Source organism: Saimiri boliviensis, chromosome 3 (genome assembly GCF_048565385.1).
Source record: "Saimiri boliviensis isolate mSaiBol1 chromosome 3, mSaiBol1.pri, whole genome shotgun sequence".
In the NCBI taxonomy this organism is placed as follows: Eukaryota; Metazoa; Chordata; class Mammalia; order Primates; family Cebidae; genus Saimiri; species Saimiri boliviensis.
In genome coordinates this window covers 69,030,561-69,058,094 of record NC_133451.1, presented here as the reverse complement: position 1 = coordinate 69,058,094, position 27,534 = coordinate 69,030,561, and the positions used below count along the sequence as shown (strand labels likewise).

The following is a 27,534-nucleotide window of genomic DNA, read 5'->3' as shown; positions in this document are numbered from 1 at the left end:
ATACTTAAAAAAGCATATAGGGATCTATTTGGCTTAGCAGGAATGGTATCAGTACCACTGTAAAAATATAAGCCCCAACTACTGATTTAAATATATATTCCATAAAATAATTATGGGGCAACATGAGGAAGTAAAGTAGGACTTACACTAAGGCCAAGAGAGGCTGAAGGCAGTTATTTTTGTTATAAAACTTTTATTATTATTTGTACTTTTAATATTTCATGTGTTAATTTGAGAAAAATTAAAAAAAATTAAATAAACTTCTGTTCTTCAAATTAACTTCTTTTTCTTATAAGTAAGCAACAGAAAATACACATCAGGGGAAAATAATTTACTATTCAATGAATCTACCAGTTGAGTACGACTAAGTCAATTTGTTTTCAAAATAAAATCATAAATCATACTGTGTACTCCTGTTGAATATAATAAAATTAATGAGAGATCTTTAATAGCTTTAACATGATTATTTATATACTATAAAACTTGAGGGATGAGTATATCTTTTGGAATCAATACTTTTATCATTATGTGAATTATATTTCAGTAAGATCATTAAAAAAATTTAACCTAAAAACATGTTTTTTCTTAAAAAAAAAACCATGTTTTTCCTTCAGCAAATATCCAGTTCTTCTTAGGATTCAGGATTCCAACTTCCGCAGAGTTGCCTTTGACTTCATTTGCTTTACCTCAGTCAGGATATCAGCAGGAACTCCAGTAGCCATTAGGATAGTACAAAGCTGCTGCAATAACCCACACTGGAACATAGCCTTCTGGCAGCTACTGGTAGCACCAGGAGGGTTGGTGGGAGATACCAGTACACGAATAAGCTGTGAAAGAAAGAGAGAACAAAATTTGTCTTTTAAGGATTTGAAAGGCTTGAGGCAAATCTGTTCTATGTGAACTCTGAAGTACTCCCTTACTTGCTCGGCCATATTTAGGTGCTCTTTCTTTTGTGCTCCCACGGCAATAGTTCTGTTATAGTAACATTACATTATGCTACTTACTTAACGTTGTCCTCTTCAGGAGATTTTGTGAACTTACAGAGAGAAACTGCCTTGGTCAGTTTTGTTTTCCCAAACAAGCATATTACTTTTAACAGTGCATATTTAATAAGTAAATGAATGAATAAGTTACAGAGTGGCAGATTACTTATCAAGTTAATATTTAACTACCTAATAAGAGAGCAGGTCTGAAAACAAAATGACTTGATGTGTGATAAACTTTCCCTAGACTGCAAGTATTTAAAGAGAGGCTAAAACCAACAACTGGAGACATGGGATGGGCTCTATTGATTGCTAATGCCAATTAAATCCCTATGATTCTATGATTACTTGGATTGTAAACATGAAATTTCAGAAACATGAAAAAAGTCATCTCAAATAACTACTTAACATAGTTATGTCTCCAAAGTCACTTAACATGTATCTCACATTTAAAACTAGAGTTATGTGTACATGTAGGTACAAAATCTTGTAAATCAAGATCAAATGGGGGTATATATGATAATACTTTGTTAACATCAAAGTGCTATATAAATGTTAACCATTATTTTTATAAGAGAGATACAGAAGTAATCAATGATTTAAGTGAGTAGACTAAAACACTTTTATTAGTACAGCCAGCACGTATTATGATCTATGGAATAAGTCCACTAAGAAAGGGGATTTTTTTTGTGAGGGAAGAGGAAGAGCTAAATACTAAAAAAAAAAAAAAAAAAAAAAAAAAAGGTTTGAAAGGTGCTATTTTTATTGTTGTTGAATAAAATGGTGACCAGAAATCATTAGAATTAGAGAAAAACTTCAACCAATAGTTAAGTGAGTGAATAATGACAAAATAGATTTAGATGTTTCCACGTCTGGCTTAACAGACATCTCAAAGAGCATTCATTAATAAACTGATGTCACTAAAAAGAAGGTCAGAATTACACTGATTCCTGTCCTTGGACTTTTCTAGTGAGATTTCTGGTGTTTTTTCCTCCCTTAATTTATTTCCCTACTACCCTTACTACTTCTTTTCCTTTTTTTTTTTTTGAGTATTTAAAACAAATACTAGGCAATGTCAATTCTATCATAAATAATTCTGTATGCATCTCCAAATATTTTTGAAAACACAATCATATCATTATTACATCTGACAAAATCAACAGTAATTTTCTACTAACATCTAATAGCAGTTGAGTATCTTTACTAATGATGTAAATAAAGAAAAAGGGAATACTTGAGGATAAAAAGAGAAAATCTAATAGCAACATACAAATATATGAAATATTCACAAGGAATGAACTTGTGTTGTTCTAGAGAGCAAGAGTAGAGTAAATTTACAGGTGTCATATCAAGACAGACTATGACAATATATAGATTAAGTTTCTAGTAATTAAAACTGTCCTACAATGAAAAGGATTATCTCATAAGGTTATAAGCTTTCTGGGAGCCACTGGCAATACCTGCCCAATAAAATGGCATAGAAGAGACTCCTGAAGGGATAAAAGGTAGACTAATCATAAAATGGTAATTTTATAAAAAAATAAAATATTTTATAACTAAAAAACTTTTCAAAAGATGTTTTCCCGAAATTTAGTCTGCAAAATTTGAATTAAAACTCTACAAGCAGATCAATTTCTGTTTTTAGCAGATCAGAATGTAATCATGATAATAACTGTGATGATGAATAGTTCCCATATAGAATGTGTATGTCCAAACAGAGAAAACAATAATGCGTTTTTATTTGGTGTATAATAGAGAACTTAAAATACAAGCAACACTAAATAAAGTTATAAATAAAGTATTCCAACAGGTTCTAACGATAGCAGAAGGTAAGTCCTGGCCTGTAAAGTCATGAGTACATCTACTATTCAGTATTTTAGCTGGAGAATATATTTAAATGAATTAAACTCAGTTCCTTTGCTTTGGGGTTTATGGTCTTTAAGACAAGAGAAAAAAAGCTTTACTAAGCTACACAAAGCTAGTTTATTCACTTTTTAAAAGTAAAGAATACTTAAATCAACTTGTCATATAACTAGAATACTGTATTTTCCTGTTTACATGCTATAATCTGAGAATTTTTTTGGTAAGGTTTTTCTTTCTTTCTTTTTTTTTTTTTTGAGATAGGGTCTCATCTGCTGCCCAGGCTGATGTGCAGTGGCATGATTATGATTCAATGCAGCCTCAACCTCCTGGGCTTTGGTCCTCCTACCTCAGCCTCCTGAGTAGTTGGGACTACAGGTACACACCACCACACCTGACTGATTTTTGTATTTTTTGTTGACTGTGTTGCCCAGGCTGGTCTCGAACTCCTGAGCTCAAGTAATCCCCACCTGCCTCGGGCTCCCCAAGTGTTGGGATCACAGGTGTGAGTCATCGCACCTGGCCTACTTTACTTTCTAAAGAGTAACACTTCCTTCAGAATAATTATTTACATAGTACCCTAAACCATAAGGAGGGTAGCCTCCTCAAACAACTTAAATTTTCACTGTTTGACAGGAAATACATGCTTTTGAACATCATCAGATTCTCTCACCCACTCTAATCACATTTTGAAAATTATTTTCTAGAGGAATTTCCTCTATCAAGAAAGCAGTACAGCCAGGTCACAGTGGCAAACACCTGTAATGGCAGTACTTTGGGAGGCTGAGGCAGGAGAAATGCTTGATCCCAGGAATTCCTGACTAGCCTGGCAATACAGTGAGACCGCATGTCTACTAAAAATAAAAAAAAACCAGCTTGTGCCTGTAGTCCCAGCTACTCAGGATGCTAAGGTAGGACGGTTGCTCGAGCCAGGGAGGCTGAGGCTGCAATGAGCTGTGATGACACCACTGCACTCCAGCCTAGGCAACTAAGTGAGAACCTGTCTCTTAAAACAAAAGCAGTGTTAAAGGTATCAAACTTGGCCGGGTCCGGTGGCTCACGCCTGTAATCCCAGCACTTTGGGAGGCCAAGGCGGGTGGATCACGAGGTCGAAAGATCGAGACCATCCTGGTCAACATGGTGAAACCCCGTCTCTACTAAAAACACAAAAAAATTAGCTGGGCATGGTGGCACGTGCCTGTAATCCCAGCTACTCAGGAGGCTGAGGCAGCAGAATTGCCTGAACCCAGGAGGCGGAGGTTGCGGTGAGCCGAGATCACGCCATTGCACTCCAGCCTGGGTAACGAGTGAAACTCCGTCTCCAAAAAAAAAAAAAAAAAAAAAAAGTATCAAACTTAACACTTGGTAATGCTGTTTCTAAAACATTAATAAACTATAAATTCTTGAAACATATAATACCAACATTTGAAAACAGAAATGATGAAGTTGGGAGTACAAATAGACTCTGTGACTTAGTTCTCCTGTAAAATACTTTTGTAACAGTTTTTAGACAAATTCTAACTAGGGTAACTACGTAATTTATAATCCAAACCAGGACACTTTTGAAGTGAAAGAGGACGCTATTAGTAATTACAAAATGAATACTGTACTGGCAAAATAGGACACAGGTCATCCCAATTATCAATCAATCCTTGCAGACAATTCCCATGGCATGGGACAATATTCAGACTCTAATTACCAGAGGAGCTAACCATCTAGTTAGGTCCACAACTTCTGAGAGACACAGGTGTAATTCAGAGACATTCAAAGGCCCACAAGAATTAAGAGTGCATAAGCAAGGAGACAGACTAGTATAAACTTAAGAGTTTAAAGGAGGAGAACTCAATAAAGGAGTATATAAGTAAACTGCTTCAAATAAATTCAAAATTTTCTCTGATGAGGAAATAATTTGGGATCCTACTGTCCTCACTTTTATTATTGCCACTAAGTTTTCACCATAAAGTGTCAATAATTCACAGGTGGTCTATCAATTTAACATGTATTAGACTTAAAACTCAGACTAATCTTTGGGGGCAGGACATGATCATTTATTTCCCAGCATCCAGTGCCTGGCTCTCAGTACATGCTTACTGAATGAACTTATTTGTTGAATTTAATATTTAGAATATTAAAATTTATTCTATTAGAGCCCTAAGAAAGCAGGTTTTTAAATATTCAAATCAGCAATCTAACCTATTACTCCTTAATGTAAAATCCATCAGGAAACTGTATGTCTGGATTTGCTTTAAAATCATACAGCAAAGAGAGGAATAAACAATTAAACAAAATGTCAGATGTTAATAACTGTCAAAGCTAAGTAATGGGTGGGCAGAATCTCCAGCTGGAGGATAACTGCAAATTTCCATATTAAAGATTTTTTAAGCCAACCTGAAACCCATGAAATATTCAGAATTTATCAAACACAAGCAATTTTCTTCTCTTTGAAAGGATCACTGTCAAAATTCTTACCACATTTTTGTCTAAGGATAGTATACCTGCAGCATTAGATGTAGATTCGTCACCTTCTGTGCAGACCAGCCAGAATTTTCATCTCCAACTTCAAACCATGGTTTCATACGTTGAATATATGAGCCTTCTTTAAAAAAATTTTGATTGGAGTTGTTGTTTTTTAACAAGTTTTGGAGCAAAAGCAAACAATCTTCAACTACTATACCTGGAGAAATAATGTAAAACACAAGTGTTAAGGCTAATAATACCTGACACAAAACTCCCAAACGTTTTTAAAAAGATAAATCTCCATGTTCAGCATCTCTTCAATATGGTGAGGCAGAAAGTCTATTCTGGTTCCTGAGAGCCACAAGCCATAATTTGCATGCTCTTTCTCAGGTACCCCAAAGATCTCTTGACTTCTACATCAACTACCCTATCGCCTTAGTAACTCCTTGTTTATCTTCAAATCCCAGCTTAAACATCATTTTTTCAGGAATGATTACCAACACTACAGGACTAGGTTAGCGTCACTAGCTACATGCTCTTACAGTAGCCTGATCCTTTTATTATTAGGTAGTGTTTGTCTTCTCCACTAGATCATAATTCATAAGCACTTGTGAATAGCCTATTTACTTCTGTATCTTCAGCAGAGACAGAGACATAACATCATGTATATACACAGTACTTAACTATTAAACATTTGTTGAATGACTCAACCATATCTTATTTTATCTCTAAGAAGCTCTTAACATTATCTGTCTCCTCCTTGAACCTTCTGTGGTTTCTAAAACACTACTGTCTCCTGATTTTCCTTACACCTCTGCAGGTGCTCAATCTTTCATTGTTTCTGTCCTCCATGGTTTTATCCTTTTTCTTCTTTGCTTACAACATATACTCTCCAGGGCAGTTTCATCCACATTACAGCTTTTACTATTGTCACAGTGAAAACCCTCCAATTGATCTCTACTTTACCAAGTACTGTAATAGATTAACTAATGACTTCCTTTTCTTCTGATAAACATATTGACTGATGCAGGATGCCAGTAAGCTCATCTGGTACATCCACACTTTTGCTCTTATTAGTTGAGGTGTATGTTGACAAAAATCAATTACTTTAAAAATAATAGACATTATTTTTTAGAGGAGTTTTAGGCTTACAGAAAAATAAGCACAAATGGTTTCTCTACACAGACATCTACTTCTGCAATAAAGCAAGTATCACAATAAAGTGAATCCCACAAGTTTTTCGGTTTCATGGTATATACACAAGTTATGTTTACGCTATAACGTAATTTATTAGGTACGCAATATGTCCAAAAAAATGCCTTAATTTAAAAATATTTCATTGCTAAAAAACGCTAATGACCACCTGAGTCTTCAGTGAGTCATTTTACTAACAGTAGAAATTCTTTCAAAATTGGAGTCAATTCTCTCAAACCCTGCCACTGCTTTATCAACTAAGATGATGTAACATTCTAAAACCTTTGTTGTCATTTCACCAATGTTCACACATCTTCACCAGGAGTAGATTCCACCTCAAGAAACCACTTTCTTTGTTCATCCATAAGTAATAACCCCTCATCTGTTAAAATTTGATCATGAGATTGCACTTCTAATTCTCTTATTATTTATACTACGTCTTCAGTTGCTTCTTCCACTAAAGTCTTAAACTTCTCCAAGTCATCCATGAGGATTAGAATTAACTTCTTCGAAACTCCTGTAAATGTTGGTATTTTGACTTCCCATGAATTACAAATGTCCTTTATGGCATCTACAATGGAGAATCCTTTCCAGAAGGTTTTCAATTTACTTTGCCCAGATCCATCAGAGAAATCACTATCTATGGCAGCTATAGCTTTATGAAATGTATTTCTTAAATATTAAGACTTGAAAGTCAAAATTGCTGGGTGCAGTAGTTCACACAGCACTTTGGGAGGCTGAGGCAGATGGATCACTTGAGGTCAGGAGTTCAAGGCCAGCCTGGCCAACAATGGTAAAACCTTGTCTCTATTAAATTACAAAAATTAGCCAGCCATGGTGGTGCACGCCTGTAACCTCAGTTACTCGGGAGGCTAAGGTAAGAATCTCTTTATCCCAGGAGGCAGTTCTGCAGTCATACTTACTTATAACCTCAACAACAACCTGTCTAATACCTAGACCACTCAATTTCTTGGCTTCATCTTTGGTGATAATCCTCTTTTACTAAAACCTATTTTTGTGGCTCAAGTATTTTCAACATATTTGTTGACGCCTTTCTCCCCACTTCTAGAAATCCTCTTCTGGCCTTATTTCCTTCCCTGTCGAGCTTAGATTATAGAGATCTTCATTTCTTCCACTCTGCAGGTAAATGCTATGTTCTTTTGGCTCACTGTCTTTTCATAGCACCTTCCCAGAAAAGGTCCAACCCTGTGAAAAACTGTGAAGTTTTTTCTATATTTGCATCTAGGCAGCTGAGTGCTGCTAGGGAAGAAGAAATTAAATATTCAAGTAGTTGGTACTGTTGTAAAATCATGGTAAATACCCTTAATGGGGCCTTTATCCTTTTTTTTTTTTTTTTTTTTTTTTGGAGACAGAGTATCACTCTGTCACCCAGGCTAGAGTATAGCAGTGTGATCTCAGCTCACTGCAATCTCTACCTCCTGGGTTCAAGTGCTTCTCAGCCTCCCAAGTAGCTGGGATTAGAGGTGTTTACCACCAAGCCCAACTAATTTTTTTATTTTTAGTAGAGACGAGGTTTTTGCCATGTAGGCCTGACAGTGATCCACCCTTGGCCTCCCAAAGTGCTGGGATTACAGGCACTTATCACTTTGAAAATCTTCCTAATTATAACAATTAACTAGCTCTTCTATTCTCCAAAAGACTATTTCTAACCTTTCCCATTAATTCTCAATGTGTCCTCCCTATTCACTCAGGATATAGCTCTGCCTTCAACTCAGCTCCCTATCACCAAATCTGCAAAAGGACATGCAAAATAATCTATGGCTTCAGAAAAACAGAAGAAACATAGCAATTCAGTATTTGAAGAGAGATAGGTGAGATTTTCCAAATGAGGAAAGACAACAACCTAGATTGCAGAAGCCTAACAAACATGAAACAGGATAAACAGAATCCATACTCAACATGCTATAGTGAAAGAAAAACAAAGAATATAAATAAGAGCCTTCGTATCTCCCTCTAACTGTATTCCCTAGACCCTAGCAATTTAGTGAGTACAAAAGGAATGTCTTCAAATAATTTCTTCATACTATACCTCCATCACTGTTCCCCTCCTCTGTAATAATGTCTAGTAGTCTCTCAAAAGCATTTTCAAAAGCAACAATTTTCTGGATTGCACCATTGCTTCTTGTTAGTGCCTGCAGTAGTAAGACGCCCTATAGAGAAGAAATAGAATGTTTAGTGGAGTACAACATTTATGAGACATTTTAAAATTACTTTAAAAATCACAGAATTTTAGAACTGACATGAATTTTGCAAGCCCAACTCCTTTACTTTGTATGTAAGGAAAACAACAACAAAGAAGTTAAACAATTTGTCTCCCTAAGGTTATAAACCTCAAAGAGACACAGACTAGACTAGAATCCTCATCTGACAATTCCTAATTTAGCTATCTTTCAATTTTATGATATAAATATACAACAATTCCTTCATATTCATTAACCACTACAAAGCTTTTGTTGTGGTTTAAGAAGAGTTGAGCATGAATATATCTGTCTCAGGAATGCCACTGTATCTGCTTCACAATAGTAATAATGAAAACACTGCAATTCAATAATATAAATCAACGAACACTACCACGTTCTAGCAGAGAAAAGTTCAGAAATTCTTGCAAACATCTGGCCCCCAAATACCCAAAACTTGATTCTAAGTCAAAAGAAAAAAGGAAGATGAAAATTGATGCTTTATGAATGGCTTGTCTAATACAAGATAACACACAGCAGCTTCTGCCTCTGATGTCCAGTTTTTCTCAGCTTCTGGTAAGCTGGATATAGTTTACATATTTTATAATCTCTTTATAATTCAAGAAAAACTGTTACCCATTTTTGATTATTCTGGTATCAAACAAGCAATTTATGAGCCCCTAAGTATTCAACAATAGCATGATGGCAAAAGAGACAACAAATATTTTATGAAAAAAAAGTGGCTGGGTGTGGTGGCTCACACCTGTAATCCCAGCACTTTGGGAGGCTGAGGTGGGCGGATCATGAGGTCAGGAGTTCAAGACCAGCCTGGCCAATATGGTGAAACCCCATCTCTACTAAAAACACAAAAATTAGCCGGACATGGTGGTGCATGCCTGTAGTCCCAGCTACTTGGGAGGCTGAGGCAGGACAATCACTTGAACCCGGGAGGTGGAGACTGCAATGCTATATCGTGCCACTGCACTCCTGCCTGGGTGACAGAGTGAGATTCCGTATATTAAAAAACAAAACAAAACAAAACAAAACAAAACAAAACAAAACAAAACACATCTAGTCCTCTCCTGAGAAAACCTGAATTTGAAAAAGAAAAAAGAAAAAAGAAAAAAAAGCATAGATATTATTCCAGAAGAAGAGGTACAGCAAATAGGTAGTAAAAAGTCTGGCAGAGGCCAATTAGCTTATTGAGAATGTAAGTCATATAAGACAAAAAATGCCGCTGGCTTTATTGGGCTTATTCCACTCATTTTCCTGTCAACTTTCAACATTTAGAAGAGAAAAAATGGTAAAAATAGTTATTTTTGGATGTCAAATTCTCCCACTTAAACTTGAGTTTAATTACTAACAAAGGGAAAAAGAAATACAGTGGAGAAAACATGTAAGCTCTGAGTTAAAGTAGGTTTAAAAACTGGTTGCTGGCCAGGCGCGGTGGCTCAAGCCTGTAATCCCAGCACTTTGGGAGGCCGAGATGGGTGGATCACGAGGTCAAGAGATCGAGACCATCCTGGTCAACATGGTGAAACCCCGTCTCTACTAAAAATACTAAAAATTAGCTGGGCAGGGTGGCGCGTGCCTGTAATCCCAGCTACTCAGGAGGCTGAGGCAGGAGAATTGCCTGAACCCAGGAGGCAGAGGTTGCGGTGAGCCGAGATCGTGCCATTGCACTCCAGCCTGGGTAACAAGAGTGAAACTCTGCCTCAAAAAAAAAAAACAAAAAACAAACAAACAAAAAAACTGGTTGCCCCCCAAAAGGAAAAATTGGAATAAATGAATCCTCTATTGGAATATAAACAAACAAAAACTGGTTGCCCAAACACTGCCTGTTTCCCAAAAACTAATGAATTAAAAAAAAAAATTGGTTACCCTATTGACTAGTTGTGCCAACTTTAAGCAAATTACATGAATGTATAGTATACTCATGTAATATCTTTGTCACAGAGTTTTTATAAAAGACTAAAGGAGATAAAATAACTTCTATAGATCCTGCTATCTTTTAAGGTCTTAGTATATTTTAGTTTCTTTTCTCCTTATCCTCTTGAATAGGTGTATCGAAATTTAAAAATAAGGTTACAAAACATGTAAAAACCAATAATCTAAATATTACAACAAAAACAGAACTTAACCTCTAATCGTAAAATAAAAACCAATATAAATAGACACTTACTTGTCTGTCTCAAAAAAAAAGTGGAACATGGAGGAAAAAAGGTTAGGAACAGAATAAAAAGGTAAACAGTTAAAGAAAAACAGATTTCAGAATTAATGCAGTTATTATTAGTATTATTATTTTGAGACAGTTACTTTCTTGTTGCCCAGGGTGGAGTGCAACGGCACCGGTCTTGGCTCACTGCAACCTCACCTCCCAGATTCAAGCGATTCTCCTGCCTCAGTCTCCCAGGTAGCTGGGATTACAGGTGCCCACCATTACACCCAGCTAATTTTTTGGTATTTTTAGTAGAGATGGGGTTTCACCATGTTGGCCAGGCTGTTCTCAAACTCCTGACCTCAGTGGGATCACAGGTGTGAGCCACCACGCCCAGCCTAATGCAGTTATATTTTTTTAAAAGGATAAGTTTTATATCTGAAAATGAAAATAAGTGGAGATACAATTTCTTTATGATTTGCATGACTTTAACTGTGGGTCATGAAAAGAACAGAAGTGTTAAAGATACACAGTCAGATGTCAGTCAAGGAAAGAGACCCCAAATCTCCAACAGATAGATGCCTATTTAAGTAAGACAATTCTTAAAACATGACATTAAATACTAAAGATAAAAAAGCCCTTCTCATAAGTTACATACTATATTAATTTCACTACCTATAATACTGAATTGATATACATAAAATTTTAAGTACAACAAATTTTAAAAATTGTCTCCATAGACTAGGAGTTAAGAATGCTTCAGTGTTGTTTCTGCTTTGCCATTAACAAGTTGTGAAGCTAAGAGTAATCCAAATTATATTTATTAAAACTTAGGATGAAAAAGTCAAAAAAAAAAAAAAAAAAAGAAAAAGTCACAGGGCCAATACCATAAATAAAAAGATGAGTAAGGCATGGCTAACAAAGAACACTTAACTTCACTTGGTTTCTGTGGGTCTTGGGCATTTCACTATAAATATGGAGATTTAATTAGCTGGATATGATCTCCAGAATTTAATTTTTCTAATTGCTATTTTTATCAAGTTGTAGGTAACAACAGAGAAAAATGCTTAAGCAACAAAACATTTAGCATCAATACAAAATATTCAAACATATGCAGATATAAAACATATATATAAATCAGAATGAAAAATAACTCCAGAGCAAATCAGTCTCTATGATTAAGAAGGCAATCCTTAGAAATACATATTCAATCAAATAAGGGTGAGGATTCCAAATGTAATGCATTGTTGGGTTTACACAGTTCAATGTCTGGAGTTATTTCCTCTACCTTTTAAGAGGAAAAGGAAATTCTGAAGGTAGAGTTCGGTATCAAATACAATCTTTCAGCAGATAGTGTAAGAAATCCTAAATTAATTGGAAGAAATAAATTTGAATGGCAAAATGGTTTATCTAAGCCACAATACTGGATAGCCAGGAAAGAATGAAACAATGTGGCCTTTTATATACCTTTAAAAGGTCCTTACTCCGTCCAGCCTCAGTGCTCACGTCTGTAATGCCAGCACCTTGGGAGGCCAAAACAGGAGGACTGCTTAAGCCCAGAAACTCAAGACCAACCTGGGAAATGTAGTGAGACCCCCATCTCTATCTTTTAATTTAAAAAAAATTTTTTTAAAGGGTCATTACTTCAACTTTCTAAATCTAATTTCTTAAAACTCAACAACAAAGATTTTATTTGCGGGAGAAAAAAAGGCAACATACTTTTGTATTTCCTTTTTAAAGTTAACTTACATCATTACGTATAACTTCCCTGGAATCTGCTAGTAAGTCCATCAATCTTGAAACACCTAGAACACACAATCATGTGAGAAACGCTGGTTGATCAAAAATACAAAAAGTGACTCAAATTATTAACAATCTGCTAACAAACCATTTCAGTCCCCTTATCTAGGAAATGATATTCATGTTTTAATCAAAATAATATAAAAAAGATAAGTCACTTACCCATAGGACTGACTAAAATAATTTGTTGCACCTGAGGCCCTAGTTGTTTTAAAAGAGAAGTAAGAAGCTTCACACCAGGCCAGCGGACATGGAAATCAAACTCCTGCAATGTAAGAATATAAAATATTTAACATCCGTAATTCACATTTTCAAGAAAAACATTTTTTTCCAACTAATAATAACTTGTACCAGAAACTACAAGTAAAGAAAGCATGGAAGTTTAGCATACTTTAAAAAAGCAATTTAAAAAATAAAAAGAAAACAGAGTTTATATAAGTTGCTTAAACTAATTAAACTGTTACTGATGAGACAAAACAGTATTTTGTAAAAACGTAAGTTAAGAAGCAGATAGTATCTTAAGTGATTACTTATTTCTTGAAACATGCATGTGGATCTCTTGCTATAATATAATAAACTTCACTACCTTTAAATGTATATACATGTTACTTCCTCAATAACATCCAAAAGGCAACAAAAGCAGCTTATTAAGATGACAAAAATGTCAAGGTTCCCTATTTACCTCCAATAAAGATAATAGAAGAGTGACATTTTCTTGCTGCTTAATGAAAATTTCTGTAAATTGGCTTCCCAAATCCTCACTCTGTCTTGTGGAATTTTCTTCTGTAATATTCAAAAATAAAGTGTTTCAACATGATGGTAGGTTATTTTAAAATATTCTTTCATTGAAGAGTTAAGCAGAAATGATAATTTTCCTGGTATTTAAACAATTCAACACTGGAACAGTGTGGCTGGTAGCAATATCACAATTATTATATAATGCTGTATCCTTAAAATAATGTTCAAATTCATTTTGTTGGTTAAATGTTTATGATATCTAACAAAAGCATATTTAAATATTCACATTTTCTCAAGGACATTTTTAGGTTAAGCTTCTTTTACGGCATAAGGAAACAATTTGGGATAGAAATATTCTATCTGGAATGTGGTAGTGGTTGCACTTTTATATACTTTTGCCCAAACTCAGAATACAATTCAGAGTAAATTTTATTGTATATAAGTTATATCTCAAAACCCCTGCTCCCAAAACAATACACTAACAGTCCTTGCTGATTGTTAGTTTTATTGAAAATTATGAAATTAAACCAACCTACTCCAGATTTCTCAGTATCTTTTTCATATATATACCCGACAAAACTCTTCGGCAATAAAATCAGCATTTGACACCTAATTTCCCACTTATTTTTTAAAGGACTTACATTGTATTTAAATGTTTAAATGTTTTTTAATTAAAGTATTTGTTGCTTCAAGGTACTGTGTAAAAAAAAAAAAGGATCACTAAAAGTGAAAGCAAGAACTGCCAGAGCGAATTACTTAAAATTTGCCTATATTATAAACTCAAATTAGAGATGCAAACATACTACTTCCCATTTCCTCACCCACACCAGACACAGCTAATTAATCACAGCATCGGCTGGGCATCAGAATCATTTTCCACATGTTACTCCAGTGAGTGACTACAAGCCAAAAAAGCTGGCAGTCAAGATCAAAGCCATTATCCCTCAGAAAGTTCTTTTCTAAATGTGAGGGAAAAAACCCAGCAGTTGATAGGAAAAGCACAGCGATCCAAGATTGATAGTCATAATCCCATCTAATTGTTTATAGAGGAAAGAGAAAAAAAGAAGAGACCAAAAGTGGAAATGAAATGTTTTTCAGTTGATTAATTATTTAAGTAACCTGGGTTCATTCTTCAGAAACTCCAAGAAGCATTCCTTTTAATCATCTATCAGTAAACAATTTCACTGCTTTTGAGCCTTAAAACTATATTATCCAAACAAAAAATACTTTAGTTGTAAAAGGATTACTTTGTTTGCTATATAGAATAGACTGTCAGGGAGTAAGGAAAATAGGGAGACAGGTCAGGATGCATAATCAAGGTAGGAGTCCCGTGAAGTTGGCTTAGACCTTAAAGGTCATAATTTTTACTAAGAAGCAACATGAGGCAGGGCAGATCACAAGGTCAAGAGATCGAGACCATCCTGGCCAACATGGTGAAACCCCGTCTCTCCTAACATACGGGGAAAAAAAAAAAAAAAAAAAAAAAAAGAGAGGGAAAATGATTTGCTGATTTGTTACACAGAGGAGTGTGAGGGACCGGGGGGAAAGAAAAGGAAGAGTGATTCCAAGCTTCCAAGCTTTCGGCCTAAAGAACTATAAGGATAGGGTTGCCTTTACCGAGACTGGAAACACTGTGGGAGAAGCAAGTTGGAAGTATACAGAGAAAAAAGTTAAGTTTTGGACATATTAAGTTTGAGATACCTTATAAAAATCGAAGTGGATATACCAAATAAGTTGGATAAATACTAACATAGATATCTGTGGAGAAGTCTGTGTTGGACACACATTAGAGTGGCAAACATATAAATGATATTTAAAGTCAAGATTGGATGACAAGAGCAACTACAAAAACCTTACAGCTAACATCACATTTAATGATGAAAGGACTGAATGTCTTCCCCCTTAAGATCAGGAAGGAGGCAAGAATGTCCAGTCTCGTAAATTCTAGTCAACATTGTACTGAAGATCCTACTCAGTGACATAAGGCAGGAAAAAGAAAAGGCATACAGATGAGAAAAAAAGAAGTAAAACTGTCTTTATTTACAGATGACACGTTTGTCTATATGGAAAATTCTATGGAATCTAAAAAAAAGCTAATAGAACTAATAAGTAAGGTTAGTAAAGTTGCAGGATAAAAGGTAATATACAAAATTAATTGTATTTCTATTAATAGATACTAGTAAGGACATCTAGAAATTAAAATTGAAAAACCAGTATCACTTACAACAGCATCAACAAAAAAATCTGACAATAGATGTGTGCTACTTATACTCTTAAAACTCCAAAACACTGCTGAGAGAAATTAAAGGCCAGGCCAGGCACAGTAGCTCCCACCTGTAATCGTAGCACTTGGGAGGCTGAGGCAGAATTGCTTAAGCTCAGGAATTCAAGACCAGCCTGGGCAATATAGTGAGAACTTGTCTCCACAAAAAATAAAAAATTAGGCTGGCATGGTGGTGCATGCCTGTAGTCCCAGCTACTCAGGAGGCTGAGGTGGGATGATCCCTTGAGCCCAGGAGTTTGAGGCTGCAGTGAGCTATGATTGCACCACTGCACTCTAGTCTGGGTGACAAAGTAAGACTGTCCCAAAAAAGGAAAAATAAAACAAAAAGGAATTAAAGAAGACCTACAAAAATAGAGATACACTATGTTCTTTTATTAGAAGGTGCAATATTTTCATGTCAGTTTTTCACAAATTGATCTACAGTCAACGGAATCTCAATCAAATTTTCAGTTGACCTTTTTTGTAGAAATTCACAAGCTTATTCTAAAATTGGTAAGCAAACGCAAAAAACCTACAACAGTCAAAACTGTTCTGAACAACAAAGTTAGAGGACTTAACACTACATAATTTCAAGATTTATTATACAGCTACGGTAATCAAGATGACGCCATGTATAGACCAACAGAAGAGAAAAGTCCAAAAATAAACCCATTCACTCAAAATGGATAATGGACCTTTGTGTAAAACTAGAAATTTATTACAGGCTTAATTGTAAGCGTTATGAAACTTTTAAAAGAAAACATAGGAGAAAATCTTAGTGATCCTAGATTTGGCAAAGATTTCATAAATAAGATACAAAAAGTCTAAGTTATAAAAGAAAAAAATTGACAAAATGGACCCAATCAAAATGTTATTTTTGCTATTCAAAAGAAAGAAATGTTACAGACTAAGAAAAAAAATTTGTGAAATATATGTCACAAAGTTCTTCTGAGAACAGAACACACAAAGAACTATTCCAACTCAAGTATAAGACAACCCAGTAAAAAACAGGCAAAAGATATGAATGAAACACTTCACCAAAGAAAAAAAAAATCACATACATTGTTCTACACCCATTCACTAAGAAAATACATATTAATACAATGTGATGCTGCTACACGTGTATTACAACAGCTAAAATTTAAAAAAGCTGATTATGCCAAGTGTTGGAGAATATGTGTAAGAATTGAGACACACACTATGGGATGATTGTAATCCTAGCACTTTGGGAGGCTGAGGTAGGCGAATCACAAGGTCAGGGGTTCGAGACCAGTCTGGCCAACACAGTGAAACCCTGTCTCTACTAAAAATACAAAAATTAGCTGGGCATGGTGGCAGGCGCCTGTAGTCCCAGCTACTCGGGAGGCTGAGGCAGGAGAAGTGCTTGAACCCAGGAGGCGGAGGTTGCAGTGAGCCAATGTCATGCCACTGCACTGCAGCCTGGGCGGCAGAGTGAGACTCTGCCTCAAAACAAAAACAAAAAGAAAACAGAATGGTTGTACGGTACTCGAAGCATAGTTTCTATTTCTACTGACTGCATATTGCTTTCACACCATTGTAAGTAAAAAAATTGTGAAGTCGAAGCATCATCTAACTGTACAGCTCTGGATCCTTTTCAGGCCTGTTTATATGACTGGCATTTAAGTACACATGCATAGATATATTTACTCTTAAAATGTATTTCTAGTAGTACTTTCTCCAGAGGTATAAACAATATTTTAAAACATTTCTGGATCTTCTCTTTGGAATTCTACTCTGTACTACACAACCTGTATTATGAATAGAAACTGCTGTATAAAAGGAGCTGTCCTAATAAAAACAGTCCTAACTCAGAGTGAAGAAATTTCAAATAATCTTCTTTTATACTGGTAAACAGGTACATATATACTTTTTAACATTTATCTGAATATTCTATAAACTAGTTATGTGAATTACATGATTTAATAAAGAACCCAGTCAGAAAAATAAAGTAAAATTGGCCACAATTTATTAAATTGGAAATCTAAGAAATACTTTTAAAAAAAGGAAGGAAAAATAAATTAAAAAATATTGCACTGGCTGAGTGCGGTGGCTCGCGCCTGTAATCCCAGCACTTTGGGAGGCTGCAGTGGGTGGATCATGAGGTCAAGAGATAGAGACCATCCTGGCCAACATGGTGAAAACCCATCTCTACTAAAAATACAAAAATTAGCTGGGTGTGGTGGTGCATGGCTGTAATCCCAGCTACTCAGGAGGCTGAGGCATAAGGTTGCAGTGAGCCAAGATCGCACCACTGTACTCCAGTCTGGTGACAGAGTGAGACTCTGTCTCAAAAAAGAAAAAAAAAAATTGTTCTTCTACTTACTCAATGATACTACATAAGTTACATCATCCCTGGGCTTCCATTTTCTCATCTTTAGAAAGGAGAAAAATACCACCTACCTTACTGGCTGCTATGTAGATTACATAAGATAAACATGAAAGGACTCTATAAATTTTAAAGCTCTCTGCAAATGTGATATAACGACAGTAGAAACAACTACTGTTTCTACAAATAGCTTGACAAGAGTCAAGGCACAATCCTCTGGTATCTTCTGATTTCAAAGAAGGAATTCAAATGTTGTAAAAGGTAATGCTTCATACTTTAACAAGTTAGTTTGTTAGTATTTTTATTATATATAGGCAACTTTATTATGTACCATTTAAACAGTGCTTTAGATAAGAATATTTCCCTTTTCATTTAAAAATGGTAAGCACCTCAGGAAAATTGGTACAACAAAACAAACCAAAAAAACTTGGTTACTTTAGTTATAAAGAAAACAGATTCAATGTTAAAAGTGAATGAAACTTGAAAGAGATCATCAGAGAGAAGAAAATAAAAAAAAATTAGTGAGTTCTAAGAGTTAATGTAAGAAATGTCAGTAATTAAAACATCATTACTGAACATGCATTTTTTTAAAGGGACAATATCAATATACATTCTCTGAGTTAGAATTCCTTCCAGTTCTTATTGAATATAGGTAAAAAAAAATATGTATATGTATTCAAATATTACTTTTATAGGTTATTTTTTTGATTTTTAGAGGCAGGGTTTCACTATGCAGTCCAGCCTACAGTGCAGTCACTATTCACAAGTGCAGTCATTGCTCACTACAGCCTTGAACTCCTGAGCTCAATTAATCCCCCCGCCTTTGCCTCCCAAAGTACTGGGATTAAGTACTGGGATTACAAGTGTGCCTGGCCAGAGAAAGTTTTAATTTTATTTAAAGGTGTGCTAGAATATTTTATGTGTTCAGGACAGTAAACAGATTTAGTATCTGTAGAAATAACAGTAATGTGGCCAGGCATGATGGCTCATGCCTGTAATACCAGCACTTTGGGAGGCTAAGGTAGGCAGATCACGAGGTCAAGAGATCTAGATCATCCTGGCCAACATGGTAAAACCCTGTCTGTACTAAAAATACAAAAATTAGCCGGGCTTGGTGCCGGGTACCTGTAATCCCAGGGTGAGGCAGAAGAATTGCTTGAACCCGGGAGGCGGAGGTTGCAGTGAGCTGAGATCACGCCACTGCACTCCAGCCTGGGTTACAGAGCGAGACTCCGTCACACACATACACACACAAAACCATAGCAATATAAGTTTATTAAATATTCCTCTTCAATTAAGGAATTCTTACCTAGTAAAACAAATTTCAGATTTTTTTTTTATCAGCCAGAAGAAACAGTACTTGACAGTGTCCTTTTATATTATCAGAAACTATGCCTAAAAGCATCATGCATATGTAAATGCAATCTTTTACCTTCAACATCATCTGAAAAGGTAGACAAAATAAATACAAAGCGGGTGATAAAGACAACAGTTTTTTAATGTAGTAGTATATACAGTAAACTAGGAACTGAAAAATGTATAATAAGCAATACAATTCTTTGGAAGAAGAGACCCATATTTACTTTGGTCAAATATCTCAGATACCCTAAAAGAGATATAGCATAAGCTATATTTTTAGAACTGAGACAGATTTATCATTAGAGGGTTGTAAAATAGTCCTAATGAGCTCTAAAATGTAGTTCATTACGTCAGCTAAGAAATCAGTTTGATGAAGCAATAAAAGCAAAGTATCAATAACAGAACTGAAGGACGTGTCTCAATGTCTATTTTTTTTTTTTTTAAGACAGAGTTTTGCCCTGTTACCCAAGCTGGAGTGCAGTGGTGTGATCTCAGCTCACTGCAACTTCTGCTTCCCAGGTACAAGCAGCAATTCTCCTGCCTCAAACTCTCAAGTAGCTGGGATGACAGGTATGCAACACCATCCCTGACTAATTTTTGTATTTTTAGTAGAGACAGGGTTTCTCCATGTTGGCCAGGCTGGTCTTGAACTCCTGACCTCAGGTGATTTGCCTGTCTTGGCCTTCTGAAGTATTGGGATTACAGGCGTGAGCCACTGTGACTGGCCAATGTCTACTTTTTTTTTTTTTTTGAGACAGAGTCTTACTCTGTTGCCCAGGCTGGAGTGCAATGGCACAATCTCACTCCAACGTCCACATCCCAGGTTCAAGTGATTCTCCTGCCTTAACTCCCGAGTAGCTAGGATTACAGATGTGTACCACCATACCCAGCTAATTTTTGTATTTTTAGTAGAGACAAGGTTTCACCATGCTGGCCAGGTTGGTCTGGAACTCCTGATTTCAAGTGATCCACCCGCCTCAGCCTCTCAAAGTGCTGGAATTACAGGTGTGAGCCACCGTGCCGGGCCCAATGTCTACTTTTTAACTGAGTCTTTCAGGATGACTAAATTTTCAGGAAAAAAGTCCTTAATAAAAGTGATTCTATTACTGTTTATCCAAAGCATCATTTTTAGATACTAAATTAAAGAGCCTAAAAACATGCAGAAAAATGAAACAGGTGGGCTCTAAACATGATTATAAATTTATAAAAAAGAAAGCTACCTACCTAAAAAATATTGTTGCTATACATTTTTTTAAGAACAGAAAAATTACCTCAGGAAATTAACTAGAAAAAGAGCTAAATTTTTAATATGAAGCAACTAACAGGGATAAAAGGAAAGAAAAGAAATTCATTCTAAAAAATGTGTTTGAACAACTGTGTTGCATCTGATTTTCTCATTGTAGAAATAACTAGGGAAAATAAGAATCTTTTTCTTCAAAGTACATTCTTATGTGTATTGTATCAATGCATTGTCACATGACTGACAACCTCTTTTTCCATGGGTACCAAATTACATTTACTAAATATTTTTCAGCCTTAAGAAATTAATAAAGTTAAGCTATAGGACAGATATCATGGAGAAATTTGTAAAGAAAATTTTTTTAATGAGATGGGGGGGTCTCATTTATGTTGCCCAGGCTGTTCTCGAACTCCTAGGTTCAAGTTAACCTTCCACCTTAGCCTCCTAAACTGCTGGGATTACAGATATGAGCCATAACACCCAGCCAAAATAACTAATCTTTAAAAAGGATATTTATGTCTAAAAAATTGTGACTCTTCAACATGATACAGTTTCAGATGTTCTCAATACTAGTATCCTGTGAAGTTAATAACTGACATATATTCCTGCTCTACTTTTACTTTAATAAAATATAAGCAATGTCACTATATATCTATACTTGTTTATTATTTGTCTGCTCAGAATTTTGAGAGATCACATAATTTCAGTCTAAATTAGATTTATAAAATGCACGAATATATCCACTGTTCTGACTTTACAGAATAAAAACTTACTATGTCCTACTGTAACAGCCAATTTGATATGACAAATACACTCTTCAATAGAACAGAATTATGAAATGTTACTGCATATGTTTTCCAATATACAGAACAAAATGTATACAGGACAAAATGTATACAGGTTTCCAATCAAGCTTCATACAGTGACAATAAAAGACAGACTACTTTAAGTATGCAAGTATTTTAAAACAAAAAAGAAAATGAATGTGCAAAGAAATGTGTGGATTTCAAACCGATTCATGTCACTGTTCACCAAACATAATGTAAAGAAAGTAAATCTAAATTTAATAAACTGTTGTACTTTATAAATTAACATAAGTCCTATGTAAAAAGTTTAAGTATTAGGAAAAAACCTCTAATTCTATACTCCTCACTAGATAATAATATATATTTTTAATCAATAGCCATACATAATTATTTAATCCAAAACTGGCTAATATGCATACTGCTTAACTAAAACCAAACACAAGAGGGCAAAACATTACTTAAAAAGAAGGATCTTATTCTATTTCACTAAATGTTCCAAATCACACACAAAGCAATCATCCTAAAGATACTTTTCTAGATCTAAGCCTATACGTTTATTAAATTTTTTAACAAAAAAGTAAAAAACCTTATAAATTTAGAAAGTAAGTCCAACTTTAAAACCAACAAAATTAGAACAGCCCAGTTAATGTTATGTACAGAAAACACAGTAACAACAACCAGAAACTTACCTACTTCTTCTTCTTCATCATTAGATATTATATTATATAGTGTGTCCAAAGCATAACCTATTATTTCAGAATCCGAACTGGAAAAAAGAAATTATTATACTTATACACTGCTGATGAGTATAAACTGTTATGACCATTTTTAGTTATTCAGCAATTTTAGAGAATTCCATTTCTAAAGTCCTACTCTAAGAAAATATCAGAGTGCAAACTTTAAAAAATGTGTAGAGTTTTAGTTCTAATTGTGAAAAATTAGAAGCAACCTAAATGCCCAGTGATTAAAAAATACAGTATGGCAAATTCATACATATAAGGCAGCAATTTAAAAAACGTATTTATTTTTACTTTGAACCCTGAGAAGCTGAAAAATGTATTTCCAAAGAATATTTAGTGACATGGTAATTTAAAAATTCTTGATATCATACCAAGTGGAAAAACATAAAAATTTACGTACAGTTGTCCCATTTAGTAAAATAGATATGTATACATGTTTGTATCTATATTTTAAAATATTATAAATTTATAAAATAAGTACAACTTTAAAACCAGCAAAACTACCACAACTCAGTTAATTTTATGTGTGTCTATGTTATATATATGTATATTTGTGTATACATACATAAAAATGTAACTGTTCATATCTAGAGGAACAAAGATTTAAAAAATATAAAGAAAAGTAACTGTTATCTATAGTTCGACCAGTAGAATGCTTCTCTTCTTTATATATTATTTTCTTAAAAAAAAAAATATTATGGTAGCCAGGCATGGCGGCTCACCCCTGTAATCCCAGCACTTTGGGGGGCTGAGGCAGGAGGGTCACTTGAGGTCAGGAGTTCGAGACCATCCTGGCCAATATGGCAAAACCTCGTCTTTACTAAAAATAAAAAAATTAGCTGGGCACAGTTCCGGGTACCTATAAACCCAGTTGCTTGGGAGGCTGAGGCAGGAGAATTGCTTGAACCTAGGAGGCAGAAGATGCTGTGAGCTGAGATCATGCCACAGCAGCACTCCAGCCTGGGTGACAAAGCAAGACTGTCTAAAAAAAGCAAAAACAAAAACAAAACTTATGGTAAACACATATTATTTATAAAATTAGAAAGTACAAAATTTTGTAGTTGATAAACAGACAAATTTTGAAATCATGTAGAATGATGATAGCATTTAGAATGGAAAGCAAGAGTAAGATACAGATCTCAAAGACTCAGTGAATATGAAGAAGTGATCAGGAGTCATAAATGAAAACAAAGATGAGTTACTAAAAGGGGTTACCACCAGGGGATGCAAATATTAAATGAAATGTTATTTTAAAGCTATTATTTATTATTTTGTTTTTCAGAAATGTTGAGGGTCATCTTTTAAGATACTATTGAGAAACTAAGAATAAGAGGAGACTTCTCCAACACAATAAAAGGCACCTATGAAAATCCCACAAGTAATACATAAAACAGTGGAAAACGAAATGCTTTCCCCATAAGATCAGGACAAAGGTAAGAGATGCACCTTCTTATCACCTCTATTCTACATTGATCTTAAGGTTCTAGCTGGAGCAATATGTAAGAAAATGAAAGAAAGAAACACCTATTCACAGATGACATAATCTTGTACATAGAAAATCTTAAGGAAGCCATTAAATATCTATTGGAATTAATATATTCAGTAAAGTAATAAGATACAAGCTAAATATTCAAGTATCATTTATATTTCTATACCCTAGCAATGAACAATCAGAAAATAAAATTTTAACATGATTTCATTTAAATAGCATTTAAGCATCATCAAGATTAAAATACTTGGCAGTAAATTTTACTAAAGAAGTTTAAGACTGGTACATTGAAAACTACAAAACATTGTTGAAAGAAATTACTTAAGGTCCAAATAAATAAAAAGATATGCTGTGTTCATGAATAGGAAGAGAGTAATATATTTCAACTTGAGTCACAGATTTAACACAATCCCTATCAAAACCCTAGCTGCTGTTTTTGCAGAAATTGACAAGCTAATCATAAAAGTCATACGGAGATGTAAGAGATCCAAAATAGACAAAACAATCTTGAAAAAGAAGAACAAAGTTGAAGAACTCACACTTCCCAATTTTAAAACTTACTAAAAAGTTATAGTAATAAAGACTGTGTGGCACTGTGATAGAGATAGACATGTAGATCAATAAAATGGTCTTGATCGTCTAGAAATAAACACTAATGTTTATTTCAATTAATTTTCAGTAAAAGTGCCAAGACCCTTGAATGAGGAAGGGATAGTCTCTAAAACAAATGGTTCTGGGTCAACTAGATATCAACATACAGAAGAATGAAGTTGGGTCCCATTTCACACTATATAAAAAAATTAACTCAAAATGGATGAAAGACCTAAATATAAGTAAGAGTTAAAGCTATAGAACTCTTAGAAGAAAATACAGGTGTCAAACTTTACAACCTTAGATTAGACAACCGTTTCTTAGATATGACATCAAAAGCATAAGCAACAAAAGATAAAACAGAGAAATTAAACTTTACCAAAATTAAAAATGTTTGGCAGCATGTGGTGGCTCACAGCTGTCATCCCAGCACTTTGGGAAGACGAGATGGGTGGATCACTTGAGGTCAGGAGTTTGAGACCAGCCTGGCCAACATGGCAAAACCCTGTCTCTACCAAAAATACAAAAATTAGCTGTGCCTACTGGCACACACTTGTAATCCCAGCTACCTGGGAGGCTGAGGCACAAGAACTGCTTGAACTGGGGAGGCAGATGTTGTTGTGAGCTGAGATATACCTGATAAGAGATGTATCTAGGATATATATATAACTCTACAATAAAAAAGACAAGTAGGCCAGGTGTGGTGGCTCACACCTGTAATCCCAGCACTTTGGGAGGCCAACGCAGGCTAATTATTTGAGCTCAGGAGTTCGAGACCAGCCTTGCTAACATGGCGAAACCATGTCGTTATTGAAAATACAAAAATTAGCAGAGTGTGTTGGTGCACGCCTGTAATCCCAGCTACTTGGGAGGCTGAGGTAGGAGAATCACTTGAACCGGGGAGGTGGAGGCTGTAGTGAGCTGAGATCACGCCACTGCACTCCAGCCTGGGCGACAGAGCAAGATTCCGTCTCAAAAACAAAAAACAGAAAGATAAATAACTCAATCAAAAAATGAGTAAAGAATATGAATAGACATTTCTCCAAATGGCCAATAATCGCGTGGAGAGATGGTTAACATCTTCAGTCATCAGGGAAATGCAAATCAAAACTACAACTAGAAAATGAGGCTGGGCGCAGTGGCTCACACCTATAATCCTAGCACTCTGAGAAGCCAAGGCAGGCAGATCACCTGAAGTAAGGAGTTTGAGACCAGCCTGGGCAATATGGTGAAACCCCGTCTCTACTAAAAATACAAAAATTAGCTGGGAATGGTGGCGCATGCCTGTAATCCAAGGTAATGGGGAGGCTGAGCCTGAATAATTGCTTGAACCTAGGAGGCGGAAGTTGCAGTGAGCCAAGATTGTACCACTACAGTCCAGCCTGGGCAACAGAGTGAGACTCCATTACACACTCACACAAAAACCAAGAAGAAACCGAAATTAAGAAATACCACTTTATATCTACTAGGATGGTCACTTTTTAATAAAGGATGGCAACAAGTGCTGGTAAGAATACAGAGAAATTAGGAAGTTCATACATTGCTGATAGAAATATAAAATGTTATAACCATTTTATACAAGTATTTATACTCTGTAGTGAACAGAGTTTCGCAATTCCTTAAAAAGTTAAACAAGGCTGGGTGCAGTGGCTCATGCCTGTAATCCCAACGCTTTGGGAAGCCAAGGCAAGCGGATCACAAGGTCAAAAGATCCAAAGCATCCTGGCTAATACGGTGAAACCCCTCTCTACTAAAAAATACAAAAATTAGCTGGGCATGGCATGCACCTGTAGTCCCAGCTACTTGGGAGGCTGAGGCAGGAGAACTGCTTGAACCTGGGAGGCGGAGGTTGCAGTGAGCCGAGATCATGCCACTGTACTCCAGCCTGACGCCTGGCGACAGAGCAACACTCTGTCTCAAAAAAAAAAAAAGGTAAATAAACTTATCCCATGACCCAGCAATTGCACTGCCCGATACAGAACACAGAGAAATGAAAACATATGTCCTTAAAAAAATCAGTACATGAATGTTCACAGCAGCATTATTCATAATAGCGAAAAAGTGGAAATACCCTAAATATCCAACAATTGATGAACAGATAAACAAAATGTGGTATAACTACACAAAAGATTATTCAGTCATAAAAAAGAATGATGTACTAATACATGCTACAATGTGGATAAACCTTAAAATATTATGCCAAGTCAAAGAAGCCAGAAACAAAGGCCACATATGGTATAATTCCATCTATATGAAATGTCCAAAACAGTCAAATCTATAAAGGCATAAAGTACATTAGTGGCTGCCAAATATTTGAGAGAGGGTGGGGGAGAATAGAAAATGGCAGATAATAAATATGGGATTTCCTTTTGGCATGATGCAAATGTTCTGGAATTAGAGAGTGGTGAGTTATAAAATTTTATGAATACATTAAAACCACTAAAATGTATACTTCAAAAGAGTGAACTTTATGACATATATATTATATTGCAATTTAAAAAATCTATTGAGGTATCATGGTTTGGGAACATCAGTGAGAGAAGTTTTGGGCTCTGAGTATGCTAGTTAGGAGAATGAGCAGTCTTCTTGAGATGGTTATACGGGGCTGGACATGGTGGCTAATGCCTGTAATCCAAGCACTTTGGGAGCCCAAGGTGGGCGGATCATCTGAGGTCAGGAGTTCAAGACCAGCCTGACCAACATGGAGAAACCCCCGTCTCTAATAAAAATGCAAAATTAGCCAGGCGAGGTGGCAGATGCCTGTAACCCTAGCTACTCGGGAGGCTGAGGCAGGCGAACTGCTTTAACCCAGGAGGCGGAGGTTGTGGGTGAGCTGAGATTGCACCATTGCACTCCAGCCTGGGCAACAAGAGGGCAATTCCACCTCAAAAAAAAATTAAAAAAGGTGATTATAGGGAAGCAGACCCATGGCTGGATGGGGTTTCAGGTAATGCCAAGACAGGGAACAAAACTTTGTTTGACACAACTGAGGATGAAGGGGCTTCAGGATTCTCAGCATTAGCTGTATATGCCAGGAGAAGCATCATGAAACAGTAATGAAGATGAGAATGTAGAGAGAGAGATGATTGTAGAATACAGACCTCTGTATTCAATTAAATTTAAAAAAATCTTTAGAGAACACTCTGAAAACAGGAAAACAGATAAGTACCACAGGCAAATGGAAAGGAAATTTAACTCAAGATAAGGAATGAAACAAAAGAAGGCTATTAAAAGTTTTTATTGTTATTATTGCCTAAGAGTTAAAACACTCAGGAGCCTCTGACATGATATGATTATTTGTTCACACATTG

General features: G+C 35.4%; 1 protein-coding gene across 2 annotated transcripts in view; it reads right to left on the bottom strand.

Moving 5' to 3' along the window:
• The window catches only part of USO1 (USO1 vesicle transport factor), an 80,622-nt gene that overhangs the window by 25,670 nt on the left and 27,418 nt on the right, over nt 1-27,534 (bottom strand). For both annotated transcript variants that reach the window (XM_010342616.3, XM_003931984.4), the window contains exons 4-10: nt 22,093-22,169; nt 13,333-13,433; nt 12,813-12,915; nt 12,600-12,655; nt 8,545-8,665; nt 5,339-5,517; nt 687-827 (exon numbers count right to left, since the gene is read on the bottom strand). In XM_010342616.3, coding sequence (XP_010340918.3) covers nt 687-827; nt 5,339-5,517; nt 8,545-8,665; nt 12,600-12,655; nt 12,813-12,915; nt 13,333-13,433; nt 22,093-22,169 — 778 coding nt within the window. The remainder of the gene's footprint in view (nt 1-686; nt 828-5,338; nt 5,518-8,544; nt 8,666-12,599; nt 12,656-12,812; nt 12,916-13,332; nt 13,434-22,092; nt 22,170-27,534) is intronic.